The sequence below is a fragment of the Pseudophryne corroboree genome, chromosome 11, assembly GCF_028390025.1.
Source record: "Pseudophryne corroboree isolate aPseCor3 chromosome 11, aPseCor3.hap2, whole genome shotgun sequence".
Taxonomy (NCBI): domain Eukaryota; kingdom Metazoa; phylum Chordata; class Amphibia; order Anura; family Myobatrachidae; genus Pseudophryne; species Pseudophryne corroboree.
This window is the reverse complement of record NC_086454.1, coordinates 338,321,680-338,340,703: the sequence shown is the minus strand read 5'-3', so window position 1 is coordinate 338,340,703 and position 19,024 is coordinate 338,321,680. Positions and strand designations below refer to the sequence as shown.

The window sequence follows — 19,024 nt, the reverse complement described above, 5'->3', positions numbered from 1 at the left end:
ATACGGAGACAGGTGTATCATTATACAGGTGTAAGATACGGAGGCAGGTGTATCATTATACAGGTGTAAGATACGGAGGCAGGTGTATCATTATTGCCATGCTTCGGGCACGGTGCCTCGCTCCACTACCGCTGCGCTGGACACAGGTTACTATTCCCAGTCGTAGTCCACGTGGATGGTATGAAAAAGTGAAAAATAATTTTTGGTTTTAAAAACTCATGTCTTCTTTTTCATGTGTCGAACTGTCACACGTCGACCTGTTCACTGTGTCAACCTTTTTCCCATGTCGACCAATAGTGGTTGACCTATTGACTGTCGTCCTACCATCCGGTTCCCCTTTCAGAATCCCCCCATCTCAGCATCATGCCATTGTACACTGGATAGTTAGGGGACTGGCCATGTTTTCCTCCCCTGTGACCAGTGAACCCCATGGTGTAAGCCAGCTGCACTCTGAGCAGGCCTCAGAATGAGCACTTACCTGCGCCCCAGTCTCAGAGGGCTGAGCCGCATCCCCTGTGTACTTACCGCTCAGTATCATACACTGCTGGAGCATCACGTGTCTTATACCTCACCCTGTCGCCCTGTTTTTAGGATAGAAATGGTTACATTGATAAGACTGAACTGGATGCCTTACTGAAAGATTTCTTCGAGAAGAACAAAAAGGTGAGCCGGCTAATGGGGCGAGTGATCAGGTATTAGTGGTGATGGGGTCACATAGTGGGGTGAGTGATGAGGTTATTAGTGGTGGTGGGGTCACATAGTGGGTCGAGTGATGAGGTTATTAGTGGTGGTGGGGTCACATAGTGGGGCGTGTGATGAGGTTATTAGTGGTGGTGGGGTCACATAGTGAGGTGAGTGATGAGGTTATTAGTGGTGGTGGGGTCACATAGTGGGGCGTGTGATGAGGTTATTAGTGGTGGTGGGGTCACATAGTGGGGTGAGTGATGAGGTTATTAGTGGTGATGGAGTCACATAGTGGGGTGAGTGATGAGGTATTAGTGGTGATGGGGTCACATAGTGGGGTGAGTGATGAGGTATTAGTGGTGGTGGGGTCACATAGTGAGGTGAGTGACGAGGTTATTAGTTGATTGGTGGGGTCACATAGTGTGGTGAGTGACATGGTTATTAGTGGTGGTGGGGTCACATAGTGGGATGAGTGATGAGGTTATTAGTGGTGGTGGGGTCACATAGTGGGGTGAGTGACGAGGTTATTCGTAGATTGGTGGGGTCACATAGTGGGGTGAGTGATGAGGTTATTAGTGGTGGTGTGGTCACATAGTGGTGTGAGTGATGAGGTTATTAGTGGTGGTGTGGTCACATAGTGGGGTGAGTGATGAGGTTATTAGTGGTGGTGGGGGTCACATAGTGGGGTGAGTGACGAGGTTACTGGTGGTGGGGTCACATAGTGGGATGAGTGATGAGTTTATTAGTGGTGGTGAGGTCACATAGTGGGGTGAGTGACAAGGTTATTAGTGGTGGTTGGGTCACATAGTGGGGTGAGTGACAAGGTTATTAGTGGATTGGTGGGGTCACATAGTGGGGTGAGTGATGAGGTTATTAGCGGTGATGGGGTCACATAGTGGGGTGAGTGATGAGGTTTTTAGTGGTGGTGGGGTCACATAGTGGGGTGAGTGATGAGGTTATTAGTGGTTGTGGGGTCACATAGTGAGGTGAGTGATGAGGTTATTAGTGGTGGTGGGGTCACATAGTGGGGTGAGTGATGAGGTTATTGGTGGTGGGGTCACATAGTGGGGTGAGTGATGAGGTTATTAGTGGTGCTGGGGTCACATAGTAGGGTGAGTGATGAGGTTATTAGTGGTGGTGGGGTCACATAGTGAGGTGAGTGATGAATTTATTAGTGGTGGTGGGGTCACATAGTTGGGTGAGTGACAAGGTTATTAGTGGTGGTGGGGTCACATAGTGGGGTGAGTGACGATATTATTAGTGGTGGTGGGGTCACATAGTGGGATGAGTGATGAGGTTATTAGTGGTGGTGGGGTCACATAGTTGGGTGAGTGATGAGGTTATTAGCGGTGGTGGGGTCACATAGTGGGGTGAGTGATGAGGTTATTAGTGGTGGTGGGGTCACATAGTGGGGTGAGTGACAAGGTTATTATCTCTGTACATGAAATTGTGGCACGCTTGTGTTATCCCTGTACATGAGATGGCGGCACGCTTGTGTTACTCCTGTACATGAGATGGCGGCATGCTTGTGTTATCTCTGTGCATGAAATGGCGGCACGCATCTGTTATTCCTGTACATGAGATGGCGGCACGTTTGTGTTACTCCTGTATATGAGATAGCGGCACATTTGTGTTATCCCTGTACATGAGATGGCGGCACGCTTGTATTACTCTTGTATATGAGATGGTGGCACGTTTGTGTTACTCCTGTACTTGAGATAGTGGCACGCTTGTGTTATCCCTGTACATGAGATGGTGGCACGCTTGTGTTACTCCTGTCCATGAGATGGTGGCACGCTTGTGTTACTCGTGTTAATGAGATGCACCACGCTTGTGTTATCCCTGTACATGAGATGGCGGCACGCTTGTGTTATTCCTGTATATGAGATGGCGGTATGCTTGTGTTATCCCTGTACATGAGATGGCGGTACGCTTGTGTTATTCCTGTACATGAGATGGCAGCACGTTTATGTTACTCTGGTACATGAGATGGCGGTATGCTTGTGTTATCCCTGTACATGAGATGGCGGTACGCTTGTGTTATTCCTGTACATGAGATGGCAGCACGTTTGTGTTACTCCGGTACATGAGATGGTGGCACATTTGTGTTATCCCTGTACATGAGATGGCGGCACGCTTGTATTACTCTTGTGTATGAGATGGCGGCACGTTTGTGTTACTCCTGTACTTGAGATGTTGGCACGCTTGTGTTATCCCTGTACATGAGATGGCGGCACGCTTGTGTTACTCGTGTAAATGAGATGCACCACGGTTGTGTTATCCCTGTACATGAGATGGCGGCACGCTTGTGTTACTCGTGTAAATGAGATGCACCACGCTTGTGTTATCCATTGTACATGAGATGGCGGCACGCTTGTGTTATTCCTGTACATGAGGTGGCGGCACGCTTGTGTTATTCCTGTACATGAGATGGCGGCATGCTTGTGTTACCTCTGTGCATGAGATGGCGGCACGCTTCTGTTACTCATGTACATGAGATGCACCACGCTTGTGTTATCCCTGTACATGAGATTGCGGAACGCTTGTGTTATTCCTGTACATGAGATGGCGGCACGCTTGTGTTATCTCTGTGCATGAGATGGCGGCACGCTTGTGTTACTCCTGTACATGAGATGGCGGCACGCTTCTGTTACTCGTGTACATGAGATGCACCATGCTTGTGTTATCCCTGTACATGAGATGGCGGCACGCTTGTGTTATTCCTGTACATGAGATGGTGGCACGCTTGTGTTATCTCTGTGCATGAGATGGCGGCACGCTTGTGTTACTCCTGTACATGAGATGGCGGCACGCTTGTGTTATCCCTGTACATGAGATGGCGGTACCCTTGTGTTATTCCTGTACATGAGATGGCGGTACGCTTGTGTTATCCCTGTACATGAGATGGCGGTATGCTTGTGTTATTCCTGTACATGTGATGGCGGAATGCTTGCGTTATCCCTGTACCTTAGATGGCGGCACGCATGCTTTATCCCTGTACATAAGATGGCGGCACGCTTGCATTATCTCTGTGCATGAGATGGCGGCACGCTTGTGTTATCCCTGTATATGAGATGGCGGCACGCTTGTGTTATCTCTGTACATGAGATTGCGGAACGCTTGTGTTATTCCTGTACATGAGATGGCGGCACGCTTGTGTTATCTCTGTGCATGAGATGGCGGCACGCTTGTGTTATCTCTGTACATGAAATGGCGGCATGCTTGTGTTATCCCTGTACATGAGATGGCGGCACGCTTCTGTTACTCGTGTACATGAGATGCACCACGCATGTGTTATCCCTGTACATGAGATGGCGGCACGCTTGTTTTATTCCTATACATGAGATGGCGGCACACTTGTGTTATCTCTGTGCATTTGATGGCGGCACGCTTGTGTTACGCCTATACATGAGATGGCGGCACGCTTGTGTTATTCCTGTACATGAGATGGTGGCACGCTTGTGTTATCTCTGTGCATGAGATGGCGGCATGCTTGTGTTATTCCTGTACATGAGATGGCGGCACGCTTGTGTTATCTCTGTGCATGAGATGGGAGCACGCTTGTATTACTCTTGTATATGAGATGGCAGAACATTTGTGTTACTCCTGTACATGAGATGGCGGCACGCTTGTGTTACTCCTGTATATGAGATGGCGGAACGCTTGTGTTACTCCTGTACATAAGATGGCGGCACGCTTGTGTTATTCCTGTACATGAGATGGCGGCACGCTTGCGTTATCCCTGTACCTGAGATGGCGGCACGCATGCGTTATCCCTGTACATGAGGTGGCGGTACTCTTGTGTTATTCCTGTACATGTGGTGGCGGCATGCTTGTGTTACTCGTGTAAATATGATGCACCATGCTTGTGTTATCCCTGTACATGAGATGGCGGCACGCTTGTGTTATTCCTGTACATGAGGTGGCGGCACGCTTATGTTATTCCTGTACATGAGATGGCGGCATGCTTGTGTTATCTCTGTGCATGAGATGGCGGCACGCTTCTGTTACTCGTGTACATGAGATGCACCACGCTTGTGTTATCCCTGTACATGAGATGGCGGCACGCTTGTGTTATTCCTGTACATGAGATGGCAGAACACTTGTGTTACTCTTGTATATGAGATGGCGGCACACTTGTGTTATCTCTGTACATGAGATGGCGGCACGCTTGTGTTACTCCTGTATATGAGATGGCGGCATGCTTGCATTATCTCTGTGCATGAGATGGCGGTACTCTTGTGTTATTCCTGTACATGAGATGGCGGCACGCTTGTGTTATCCCTGTACATGAGATGGCGGCACGCTTGTGTTATCCTGTACATGAGATGGCGGCACGCTTGTGTTATCTCTGTACATGACATTGCGGCACGCTTGCGTTATCCCTGTACATGAGATGGTGGTACACTTGTGTTATCCCTGTACATGAGATGGCGGTACTCTTGTGTTATTCCTGTACATGAGATGGCGGCACGCTTGTGTTATCCCTGTACATGAGATGGCGGCACGCTTGTGTTATCTCTGTACATGAAATGGCGGCATGCTTGTGTTATCCCTGTACATGAGATGGCGGCACGCTTGTGTTACTCCTGTACATGAGATGGCGGCACGCTTGTGTTTTTCCTGTACATGTGATGGCGGAACGCTTGCGTTATCCCTGTACCTGAGATGGCGGCACGCATGCGTTATCCCTGTACATGAGATGGCGTCACGCTTGCATTATCTCTGTGCATGAGATGGCGGCACACTTGTGTTATCCCTGTACATGAGATGGCGGCACGCTTGTGTTATCTCTGTACATGAAATTGTGGCACGCTTGTGTTATCCCTGTACATGAGATGGCGGCACGCTTGTGTTACTCCTGTACATGAGATGGCGGCACGCTTGTGTTACTCCTGTACATGAGATGGCGGCATGCTTGTGTTATCTCTGTGCATGAAATGGCGGCACGCATCTGTTATTCCTGTACATGAGATGGCGGCACGTTTGTGTTACTCCTGTATATGAGATAGCGGCACATTTGTGTTATCCCTGTACATGAGATGGCGGCACGCTTGTATTACTCTTGTATATGAGATGGTGGCACGTTTGTGTTACTCCTGTACTTGAGATAGTGGCACGCTTGTGTTATCCCTGTACATGAGATGGTGGCACGCTTGTGTTACTCCTGTCCATGAGATGGTGGCACGCTTGTGTTACTCGTGTTAATGAGATGCACCACGCTTGTGTTATCCCTGTACATGAGATGGCGGCACGCTTGTGTTATTCCTGTATATGAGATGGCGGTATGCTTGTGTTATCCCTGTACATGAGATGGCGGTACGCTTGTGTTATTCCTGTACATGAGATGGCAGCACGTTTGTGTTACTCTGGTACATGAGATGGCGGTATGCTTGTGTTATCCCTGTACATGAGATGGCGGTACGCTTGTGTTATTCCTGTACATGAGATGGCAGCACGTTTGTGTTACTCCGGTACATGAGATGGTGGCACATTTGTGTTATCCCTGTACATGAGATGGCGGCACGCTTGTATTACTCTTGTGTATGAGATGGCGGCACGTTTGTGTTACTCCTGTACTTGAGATGTTGGCACGCTTGTGTTATCCCTGTACATGAGATGGCGGCACGCTTGTGTTACTCGTGTAAATGAGATGCACCACGGTTGTGTTATCCCTGTACATGAGATGGCGGCACGCTTGTGTTACTCGTGTAAATGAGATGCACCACGCTTGTGTTATCCATTGTACATGAGATGGCGGCACGCTTGTGTTATTCCTGTACATGAGGTGGCGGCACGCTTGTGTTATTCCTGTACATGAGATGGCGGCATGCTTGTGTTACCTCTGTGCATGAGATGGCGGCACGCTTCTGTTACTCATGTACATGAGATGCACCACGCTTGTGTTATCCCTGTACATGAGATTGCGGAACGCTTGTGTTATTCCTGTACATGAGATGGCGGCACGCTTGTGTTATCTCTGTGCATGAGATGGCGGCACGCTTGTGTTACTCCTGTACATGAGATGGCGGCACGCTTCTGTTACTCGTGTACATGAGATGCACCATGCTTGTGTTATCCCTGTACATGAGATGGCGGCACGCTTGTGTTATTCCTGTACATGAGATGGTGGCACGCTTGTGTTATCTCTGTGCATGAGATGGCGGCACGCTTGTGTTACTCCTGTACATGAGATGGCGGCACGCTTGTGTTATCCCTGTACATGAGATGGCGGTACCCTTGTGTTATTCCTGTACATGAGATGGCGGTACGCTTGTGTTATCCCTGTACATGAGATGGCGGTATGCTTGTGTTATTCCTGTACATGTGATGGCGGAATGCTTGCGTTATCCCTGTACCTTAGATGGCGGCACACATGCTTTATCCCTGTACATAAGATGGCGGCACGCTTGCATTATCTCTGTGCATGAGATGGCGGCACGCTTGTGTTATCCCTGTATATGAGATGGCGGCACGCTTGTGTTATCTCTGTACATGAGATTGCGAAACGCTTGTGTTATTCCTGTACATGAGATGGCGGCACGCTTGTGTTATCTCTGTGCATGAGATGGCGGCACGCTTGTGTTATCTCTGTACATGAAATGGCGGCATGCTTGTGTTATCCCTGTACATGAGATGGCGGCACGCTTGTGTTACTCCTGTACATGAGATGGTGGCACGCTTGTGTTATCTCTGTGCATGAGATGGCGGCACGCTTGCGTTATCCCTGTACCTGAGATGGCGGCACGCTTGTGTTATCCCTGTACATGAGATGGCGTCACGCTTGCATTATCTCTGTGCATGAGATGGCGGCACACTTGTGTTATCCCTGTACATGAGATGGCGGCACGCTTGTGTTATCTCTGTACATGAAATTGCGGCACGCTTGTGTTATCCCTGTACATGAGATGGCGGCACGCTTGTGTTACTCCTGTACATGAGATGGCGGCATGCTTGTGTTATCTCTGTGCATGAAATGGCGGCACACATCTGTTATTCCTGTACATGAGATGGCGGCACGTTTGTGTTACTCCTGTATATGAGATAGCGGCACATTTGTGTTATCCCTGTACATGAGATGGCGGCACGCTTGTATTACTCTTGTATATGAGATGGTGGCACGTTTGTGTTACTCCTGTACTTGAGATAGTGGCACGCTTGTGTTATCCCTGTACATGAGATGGTGGCACGCTTGTGTTACTCCTGTCCATGAGATGGTGGCACGCTTGTGTTACTCGTGTAAATGAGATGCACCACGCTTGTGTTATCCCTGTACATGAGATGGCGGCACGCTTGTGTTATTCCTGTATATGAGATGGCGGTATGCTTGTGTTATCCCTGTACATGAGATGGCGGTACGCTTGTGTTATTCCTGTACATGAGATGGCAGCACGTTTGTGTTACTCCGGTTCATGAGATGGTGGCACATTTGTGTTATCCCTGTACATGAGATGGCGGCACGCTTGTATTACTCTTGTGTATGAGATGGCGGCACGTTTGTGTTACTCCTGTACTTGAGATGTTGGCACGCTTGTGTTATCCCTGTACATGAGATGGCGGCACGCTTGTGTTACTCGTGTAAATGAGATGCACCACGGTTGTGTTATCCCTGTACATGAGATGGCGGCACGCTTGTGTTACTCGTGTAAATGAGATGCACCACGCTTGTGTTATCCATTGTACATGAGATGGCGGCACGCTTGTGTTATTCCTGTACATGAGGTGGCGGCATGCTTGTGTTACCTCTGTACATGAGATGGCGGCACGCTTCTGTTACTCATGTACATGAGATGCACCACGCTTGTGTTATCCCTGTACATGAGATTGCGGAACGCTTGTGTTATTCCTGTACATGAGATGGCGGCACGCTTGTGTTATCTCTGTGCATGAGATGGCGGCACGCTTGTGTTACTCCTGTACATGAGATGGCGGCACGCTTCTGTTACTCGTGTACATGAGATGCACCACGCTTGTGTTATCCCTGTACATGAGATGGCGGCACGCTTGTGTTATTCCTGTACATGAGATGGTGGCACGCTTGTGTTATCTCTGTGCATGAGATGGCGGCACGCTTGTGTTACTCCTGTACATGAGATGGCGGCACGCTTGTGTTATCCCTGTACATGAGATGGCGGTACCCTTGTGTTATTCCTGTACATGAGATGGCGGTACGCTTGTGTTATCCCTGTACATGAGATGGCAGTATGCTTGTGTTATTCCTGTACATGTGATGGCGGAATGCTTGCGTTATCCCTGTACCTTAGATGGCGGCACGCATGCTTTATCCCTGTACATGAGATGGCGGCACGCTTGCATTATCTCTGTGCATGAGATGGCGGCACGCTTGTGTTATCCCTGTACATGAGATGGCGGCACGCTTGTGTTATCTCTGTACATGAGATTGCGGAACGCTTGTGTTATTCCTGTACATGAGATGGCGGCACGCTTGTGTTATCTCTGTGCATGAGATGGCGGCACGCTTGTGTTGCTCCTGTACATGAGATGGCGGCACGCTTCTGTTACTCGTGTACATGAGATGCACCACGCTTGTGTTATCTCTGTGCATGAGATGGCGGCACGCTTGTGTTACTCCTGTACATGAGATGGCTGCACGCTTCTGTTACTCGTGTACATGAGATGCACCACGCTTGTGTTATCCCTGTACATGAGATGGCGGCATGCTTGTGTTATTCCTGTACATGAGATGGTGGCACGCTTGTGTTATCTTTGTGCATGAGATGGTGGCACGCTTGTGTTATCCCTGTACATGAGATGGCGGTACGCTTGTGTTATCCCTGTACATGAGATGGCGGTACCCTTGTGTTATTCCTGTACATGAGATGGCGGTACGCTTGTGTTATCCCTGTACATGAGATGGCGGTATGCTTGTGTTATTCCTGTACATGTGATGGCGGAACGCTTGCGTTATCCCTGTACCTTAGATGGCGGCACGCATGCTTTATCCCTGTACATGAGATGGCGGCACGCTTGCATTACCTCTGTGCATGAGATGGCGGCACGCTTGTGTTATCCCTGTACATGAGATGGCGGCACGCTTGTGTTATCTCTGTACATGAGATGGTGGCACGCTTGTGTTATCCCTGTACATGAGAAGATGGCGGCACGCTTGTGTTATCCCTGTGCATGAGATGGCGGCACGCTTGTGTTACTCCTGTACATGAGATGGCGGCACGCTTGTGTTACTCCTGTACATGAGATGGTGGCACGCTTGTGTTATCTCTGTGCATGAGATGGCGGCACGCTTGTGTTATCCCTGTGCATGAGATGGCGGCACGCTTGTGTTATCCCTGTACATGAGATGGCAGCACGCTTGTGTTATTCCTGTGCATGAGATGGCGGCACGCTTGTGTTATCTCTGTGCATGAGATGGCAGCACGCTTGTGTTACTCCTGTACATGAGATGGCGGCACTCTTGTGTTATCCCTGTACATGAGATGGCAGAACGCTTGTGTTATCCCTGTACATGAGATGGTGGCACGCTTGTGTTATTCCTGTACATGAAATGGCGGCACGCTTGTGTTATCTCTGTGCATGAGATGGCGGCACGCTTGTATTATCCATATACTTAAGATGTGTTATTCCTGCATATGAGATAATAGTGTGTGTGGTAGGGAGACCTTGAACTGCACACCCTAATTACAAAAATAACGAGAGGTGCTATCATGCTGAGACTTGTAGTTCCACAAAGACAGAAAAATATAATGCCGATGCACGCTCTGTAGTACCAAGCACATTATAATAAACTCTGCACTCTTACATAGGACCTCACTCAGCTGCAGCTGCAGTTCTGTGATTGTAGCACTGCAAGAGCTGCCCAGCATATTCTAAAGGCCGCCCGGCACACAACAATCCGCCCACCGATGCATCCGCAGAATTTTGAATGCATCGCAAAATCCGAGCCGCATGGACAGTTGCGGATGACCCAGGACTGCTCAGAATAATGGTGGTCATTCTGAGTTGATCGCAGCCAGCAACTTTTTGCTGCTGCTGCGATCAATAGTCCACGCATATGGGGGAGTGTATTTTAGCTTAGCAGGGCTGCGATCACTTGTGCAGCCCTGCTAAGCTAAAAAATGTTCATGCAGAACAAGACCAGCCCTGGACATACTTACCGTGTGCGACTATCTCAGCGATGCTGGGGCCGGCTTTGACTTCAGACATCCGCCCTCCGTTCTCCTGGACACGCCTGCGTTTTCTTCACCACTCCCCGAAAACGGCAGGCAACGGTTTGGTGACGCCCAGGTACGCCTTCTATCTGTCAATCTTCTTGCGGTCGCCTCTGCGACCGCTTTCTTCGTTGTCCGCGACGTGGGCAACGATGCGCGTGCGCAGTGCGGCATTCGCGCATGTGCATTCCAGACCCATTCGCAACGCAGCGACAAACCACTGCGTGCGAACGGGTCGGAATGACCCCCAATGAGCCTACAGTTGCACCGCTCACCATGTTTTAAGTCGCAGCAATTGCACGTCAGATGCACGCCCTGAAAACGGCCATAACACGCCTGCGTTTTTACAACCACTCCTTAAAGGCCACGTGCACGCTCTCAAAAGCCCGAGGCTTGTCATTTAGCCTGCAATCACATCCCGGTAAAATGTGATTGCAACAAAATCGCAAATTGCGCAATGCATTCGCAGAGCATGCGCAGACGGCTGATAATCACTGATGTGCGATTCTGCAACTGAATAACGCTCATAGAGCAAAATCGAGGTGCTTGGCATACTTTTTGGATAAAATAATACCGGCCCACCAAACAGCGTCCAGGTGACTTCTTCTCTGGTGATCCCTAACACTAAGTTTAAATTCGGGATGCGGGATCCCACCAAGCTAGCGAAGGCCAGCCACCCCAGTGCATTACTGTGATTAGCAGTGCTTGGTGCTACAGAGTGTGCGTGGGCATTATATTTTCTCTTTCTCTGAGATAATAGTGTGTGTACATGATGTGACGGTATGAGCAGGGTAACGGACATACCGTGGGTGCAGTATATGCAGTGATCTTATAACGGTCTCTGATTGCAGGAAATGAACATCCAGAGCCTGACTGGCTACCGCCAGAGCATCATGTCGCTGTGTGACGCAGGACGCCTGTACCGCAAGGAGCTGGAGATTGTACTCTGCAACGACTCTTCCTCCCTCAAGTAGTTGGGGGACCCCAGTTCTACACAACCAGCACTGCACTGCGCTCCTTTATCCTGCCCCACCCTACACCACTGACAGGGGAGAGAGTGCCGTGCGTGAGAGACGGGGGAGAGAGTGACGTGTGTGAGAGACAGGGGAGAGAGTGCCGTGCGTGAGAGACGGGGGGAGAGAGTGCTGTGTGTGAGAGACAGGAAGAGAGTGCCGTGCGTGAGAAATGGGGGGAGAGTGCCATGCGTGAGAGATGGGGGGGTGAGAATGCCACGCGCGAGAGACGGGGGGAGAGAGTGCCGTGTGTGAGAGATGGGGGAGAGAGTGTCATGCGTGAGTGACGGAGAAGAGAGTTCCGTGCGTAAGAGATGGGGGGGGGGAGTGCCATGCATAAGAGACGAGGGAAAGAGTGTCGTGCATGAGAGACGGAGAGAGTGCCTTTCATGAGAGACGGGGGGAAGAGTGCTGCGTGAGAGACAGGGGGGAGGGGGTAGAGTGCTGCATGAGAGATGGGGGAAGAGTGCTGTGCATGAGAGACGGGGAAGAGAGTGCCGTGTGTGAGAAACGGGGGGGAAGAGTGCTGCGTGAGAGACGGGGAAGAGAGTGCCATTTGTGAGAGACTGGAGAGACAATGCTGTGTGAGATAGACTGGGAAGAGTCAGAGAAGAGAGCGCCGTGTGAGACAGGAGTGACAGAGGGAGAGAGTACCAGATACTGTCGGCGTCTGAGTTGCCCTGAGGTGCTGGATGCTGGCCAAACTTGGACGCCTTTTTAATGCGGCAATCCTTTACAAGGTGTGGTTTTGCCAAATTTGGCCGGCACCTCACACCTCTGGCAAACTCTGACGCTGTCACATCGCGTCGTATATGTGAGGAAGAATGAGAGAGAACGCCGTATTAGAACCAGAATAAGAGACAGAAACGAGAATAATATCAGTGCTGCGTAGAGTGTTGTGTGTGACAGAAGAGAGTGTCGCATGTGAGCGCAGAGAGAAAAACATTCTCCCATGTCTTACCCACTGCACCCTTTGCTACCTTCTCACTGATCCTAGTCCCGTAATCTTTCCTTGTTTCATCCTGCAAAAGAGAAGAGCCCGAGGTCCGGCCTGGTCAGGGGGGAAACGCGAAGAACCCGAGGTCCGGCCTGGTCAGGGGGGTAACGTGAAGAGCCCGAGGTCCGGCCTGGTCAGGGGGGTAACGCGAAGAATCCGAGGTCCGGCCTGGTCAGGGGGATAACGTGAAGAGCCCGAGGTCCGGCCTGGTCAGGGGGGTAATGCGAAGAGACCGAGGTCCGGCCTGGTCAGGGGGGTAACGCGAAGAGGCCGAGGTCCGGCCTGGTCAGGGGGGTAACGCGAAGAGCCTGAGGTCCGGCCTGGTCAGGGGGGTAACGCGAAGAGCCTGAGGTCCGGCCTGGTCAGGGGGGTAACGCGAAGAGCCCGAGGTCTAGCCTGGTCAGGGGGGTAACGCGAAGAGCCTGAGGTCCGGCCTGGTCAGGGGGGTAACGCGAAGAGCCTGAGGTCCGGCCTGGTCAGGGGGGTAACGCGAAGAGGGTGTGGTCCGGCCTGGTCAGGGGGGTAACGTGAAGAGCCCGAGGTCCGGCCTGGTCAGGGGGGTAACGTGAAGAGCCCGAGGTCCGGCCTGGTCAGGGGGTAACGTTAAGAGCCCGAGGCCCAGGCCTGGTTAGGGGGGTAACGAGAAGAGCCCGAGGCCTGGCCTGGTCAGGAGGGGTAACGAGAGTAGCCCGACGTCCGGCCTGGTCAGGGGGTAACGTGAAGAGCCAGAGGCCCGGGCCTGGTCAGCCCGCTCCGTATATATGTGTCTGTCCCCGGTACCTCCCCGGTTGCTCTCCCCTGGATTTTGGATAAGGGACCTGTCTCCTGCAGAGTGCATTATCTTTCTGGGTTTTGCTTGTTTTCCTGTTTACTAAAGAATGAATAAAATGACAGTTCCTGTGTGTGGTCTCCAGGTCTCCTGTTATCACCGAGGAGGGCGGATATCAGTACCGCCCCACGCTGCCAGTCCCACCCCCACACTGCCAATACCACCCTGCAATGTCAGTACCGCCCCACGCTGCCAGTACCACCCCGCGATGTCAGTACCGCCTCCCGCTGCCAGTACCGTCCCGCGCTGCCAATACCACCCCGCGATGTCAGTACCACCTCCCGCTGCCAGTACCACCCCGCGATGTCAGTACTGCCCCACGCTGCCAGTACCACCCCCACACTGCCAATACAACCCTGCAATGTCAGTACCGCCCCGCCCCACGCTGCCAGTGCCACCCTGCAATGTCAGTACCGCCCCACGCTGCCAGTACCACCCCGCGATGTCAGTACCGCCTCCCGCTGCCAGTACCACCACGCGATGTTAGTACCGCCCCCCGCTGCCAGTACCACCCCGCGATGTCAGTACCGCCCCACGCTGCCAGTACCACCCCTCAATGTCAGTACCGCCCCACGCTGCCAGTACCACCCCGCGATGTCAGTACCGCCCCACGCTGCAAGTACCACCCCTCGATGTCAGTACCGCCCCATGCTGCCAGTACCACCCAGCGATGTTAGTACCGCCCCACGCTGCCAGTACCACCCCGCGATGTCAGTACCGCCTCCCGCTGCCAGTACCACCCCGCGATATCAGTACCGCCCCGCGCTGCCAGTACCATCCCGCGCTGCCAGTACCACCCCACGCTGCCAGTACCACCCCTTGCTGTCAGTACCGCCCCTTGCTGCCAGTACCACCCAGCGATTTCAGTACCGCCCCATGCTGCCAGTACCACCCCGTGATGTCAGTACCACCCTACGCTGCCAGTACCACCCCGCGATGTCAGTACCGCCCCACGCTGCAAGTACCACCCCTCGATGTCAGTACCGCCCCATGCTGCCAGTACCACCCAGCGATGTTAGTACCGCCCCACGCTGCCAGTACCACCCCGCGATGTCAGTACCGCCTCCCGCTGCCAGTACCACCCCGCGATATCAGTACCGCCCCGCGCTGCCAGTACCATCCCGCGCTGCCAGTACCACCCCACGCTGCCAGTACCGCCCCTTGCTGTCAGTACCGCCCCTTGCTGCCAGTACCACCCAGCGATTTCAGTACCGCCCCACGCTGCCAGTACCACCCCGTGATGTCAGTACCACCCCAACGCTGCCAGTACCACCCCGCGATGTCAGTACCACCCCACGCTGCCAGTACCACCCCGCGATGTCAGTACCGCCTCCCGCTGCCAGTACCACCCAGGTATATCAGTACCGCACCGCACTGCCAGTACTGCCCAACGCTGCCAATACCACCCCGCAATATCAGTACCACCCCGCGATGTCAGTACCGCCTCCCGCTGCCAGTACCACCCAGGTATATCAGTACCGCACCGCACTGCCAGTACTGCCCAACGCTGCCAATACCACCCCGCAATATCAGTACCACCCCGCAATGTCAGTACCGCCTCACGCTGCCAGTACCACCCCAAGCTGCCAGTACCACCTCGCAATGTCAGTTCCGCCCCACGCTGCCAGTACCACCCCATGATGTCAGTACCGCCCCACGCTGTTAGTACCACCCCACGCTGCCAGTACCGCCCCATGCTGCCAGTACCACCCCACGCTGCCAGTACCACCATGCCATGTCAGTACCGCCCCACGATGTCAGTACCACCCCACGATGTCAGTACCGCCCCACGCTGCCAGTACCACCCAGCGATGTCAGTACCGCCCCACGATGTTAGTACCACCCCACACTGCCAGTACCGCCCCATGCTGCCAGTACCGTCCCGCACTGCCAATACCACCCCGCGATGTCAGTACCGCCTCCCGCTGCCAGTACCACCCTGCGATGTTAGTACCGCCCCCCGCTGCCAGTACCACCCCGCGATGTCAGTACCGCCCCACGCTGCCAGTACCACCCCGCAATGTCCGTACCGCCCCACGCTGCCAGTACCACCCCGCGATGTCAGTACCGCCCCACGCTGCAAGTACCACCCCGCGATGTCAGTACCGCCCCATGCTGCCAGTACCACCCAGCGATGTTAGTACCGCCCCACGTTGCCAGTACCACCCCGCGATGTCAGTACCGCCTCCCGCTGCCAGTACCACCCCGCAATATCAGTACCGCCCCGCGCTGCCAGTACCACCCCGCAACGTCATTACCACCCCACGCTGCCAGTACCGCCCCATGCTGTCAGTACCGCCCCTTGCTGCCAGTACCACCCCGCGATTTCAGTACCGCCCCACGCTGCCAGTACCACACCGCAATGTCAGTACCGCCTCCCGCTGCCAGTACCACCCAGCGATGTCAGTACCGCCACACGATGTCAGTACCACCCCACGCTGCCAGTACCGCCCCATGCTGCCAGTACCACCCCACGCTGCCAGTACCACCCCACGCTGCCAGTACCACCTCGCAATGTCAATACCGACCCACGCTGCCAGTACCACCCCACGCTGCCAGTACCGCCCCATGCTGCCATTACCCCCGCACGCTACCAGTACCGCCAAGCGCTGCCAGTACCACTCCGCTATGTCAGTACTGCCCCACGCTGCCAGTACCACCCCGCAATGCCAGTACCACCCCAAGCTGCCAGTACTGTCCCGCGCTGCCTGTACCGCCCCACGCTGCTAGTACCACCATGCCATGTCAGTACCGCCCCATGATGCCAGTACCACCCCGTGATGTCAGTACCACCCCACAATGTCAGTACCGCCCCGCGCTGCCAATACTACCCTGCAATGTCAGTACCACCCCACGCTGCCAGTACCACCAAGCGCTGCCAGTACCACCCCGCAATGTCAGTATCGCCTCACGCTGCCAGTACCACCCCACGATGTCAGTACCGCCCCGCGATGCCAGTACCGCCCCACGCTGCCAGTACCACCCTGCGATGTCAGTACCGCCTCATGCTGCCAGTACCACCTCGTGATGTCAGTACCGCCCCACGCTGCCAGTACCACCCCGCGATGTCAGTACCACCCCACGCTGCCAGTACCGCCCCACACTGCCAGTACCGCCTAGCGCTGCCAGTACCGCCAAGCGCTGCCAGTACCACCCCGCACTGTCAGTACCGCCAAGCGCTGCCAGTACCACCCCGCATTGTCAGTACCGCCCCACGATGCCAGTACCACCCCGTGATGTCAGTACCACCCCACGATGTCACTACCGCCCCACGCTGCCAGTACCACCCTGCGATGTCAGTACCGCCCCACGCTGCCAGTACCGCCCCATGCTGCCAGTACAGCCCCACGCTGCCAGTACTACCAAGCGCTGCCAGTACCACCCCACGATGCCAGTACCACCCTGCGATGTCAGTACCGCCCCACGCTGCCAGTACCGCCCCATGCTGCCAGTACCGCCCCACGCTGCCAGTACCACCCCACGATGTCAGTACCGCCCCGCGATGCCAGTACCACCCTGCGATGTCAGTACCGCCTCATGCTGCCAATACCACCTCGTGATGTCAGTACCGCCCCACGCTGCCAGTACCGCCCCACACTGCCAGTACCGCCTAGCGCTGCCAGTACCACCCCGCAATATCAGTACCGCCCCACGCTGCCAGTACCACCCCACGATGTCAGTACCGCCCCGCGATGCCAGTACCACCCTGCGATGTCAGTACAGCCTCATGCTGCCAGTACCACCCCGCGATGTCAGTACCACCCCACGCTGCCAGTACCGCCCCACACTGCCAGTACCGCCTAGCGCTGCCAGTACCACCCCGCAATGTCAGTACTGCCCCACGCTGCCAGTACCACCCTGCGATGTCAGTACAACCCCGCAATGTCAGTACCACCACTCGCTGCCAGTACCACCCCGCAATGTCAGTACCACCCTGCAATGTCAGTACCACCCCTCGCTGCCAGTACCACCCCACGATGTCAGTACCGCCCCACGCTGCCAGTACCACCACGCAATCTCAGTACCACCCCACGCTGCCAGTACCACCCCGTGATGTTAGTACCGCCCCTCGCTGCCAGTACCACCCCACACTGCCAGTACCGCCCCTCGCTGCCAGTACCACCCCGCAATGTCAGTACCGCCCCACGCTGCCAGTACCACCCCGCGATGTCAGTACCGCCCCACGCTGCTAGTACCACCCCAAGATGTCAGTACCGCCCCATGCTGCCAGTACCACCCCGCGATGTCAGTACCGCCCCATGATGCCAGTACCACCCCACGCTGCCAGTACTGCCCTTCGATGTCAGTACCGCCCTACACTGCCAGTACCGCCCAACACTGCCAGTATCACCCAGCTCTGCCAGTAACGTCCCGCGCTGCCAATACCGTCCCATGGTGCCAGTATCATCCCACAATGTCGGTACCACCCTGCGATGTCAGTACTGCCCCACGCTGCCAGTACGGTCCCACGCTACCAGTACCACCCCACACTGCCAGTACCGCCCCATGCTGCCAGTACCGCCCCACGATGCCAGTACAACCGCACAATGTCAGTACCGCCCCACGATGCCAGTACCACCCTGCGATGCCAGTACGACCCCATGCTGTCAGTACCGCCCCACTCTGCTAGTACTGCCCCTCGCTGTCAGTATCTCCGCACGATGTCAGTACCACCTCGCGCTGCCAGTACCGCCCCAGGCTGCCAGTACCACCCCCACACTGCCAGTACTGCCCCACGCTGTCAGTACCGCCCCATGCTGTCAGTCCCGCCCAAGCTGCCTGTACCATCCCACGCTGCCAGCATCGTCCCACGCTGCCTGTATCATCCCACTTTGCCAGTACCGTCCCACGCTGCCAGTACCACCCCACGCTGCCAGTATCATCCCACACTGCCAGTACCGCCCCACGCTGCTAATGCTGCTGCATTTCGCATGACATACAAAAAAAATATAGATCTATTGTTTGTACTGTTTGGTACGCTTCACCTTAGTGCGCTTTGTTCACTTCACGTACACATATAAAAGCGGTCTGACTCCATCTTGTACCACTTTTCATTTCTGCCACTGCTGTGTGGCAATGTTTCATAGATGTGATATAAACTGCCGCGTGTTTGTGCCGCTGCTCTGTCGCTTAGTAACCAGCCAAATCGCTGCAGCCTTTGGCCTAAAACAGTTGAGAACAATATTGGTCCTCATTCCGAGTGGTTCGCTCGCTAGCTGCTTTTAGCAGCATTGCACACGCTAGGCCGCCGCCCTCTGGGAGTGTATCTTAGCTTAGCAGAATAGCGAACGAAAGATTAGCAGAACTGCTAATA

At 54.0% G+C, this 19,024-nt stretch overlaps 1 protein-coding gene across 1 annotated transcript in view; it reads left to right on the top strand.

The window, feature by feature from the left end:
• The window catches only part of CALB2 (calbindin 2), a 145,460-nt gene extending 131,677 nt beyond the window's left edge, over window positions 1–13,783 (top strand). The window contains exons 10-11 of the mRNA XM_063945856.1: window positions 592–663; window positions 11,723–13,783. Of these exons, the coding sequence (XP_063801926.1) occupies window positions 592–663; window positions 11,723–11,845 (195 nt within the window). The 3' untranslated portion in view covers window positions 11,846–13,783. The remainder of the gene's footprint in view (window positions 1–591; window positions 664–11,722) is intronic.
• Window positions 13,784–19,024: the final 5,241 nt, after the last annotated feature.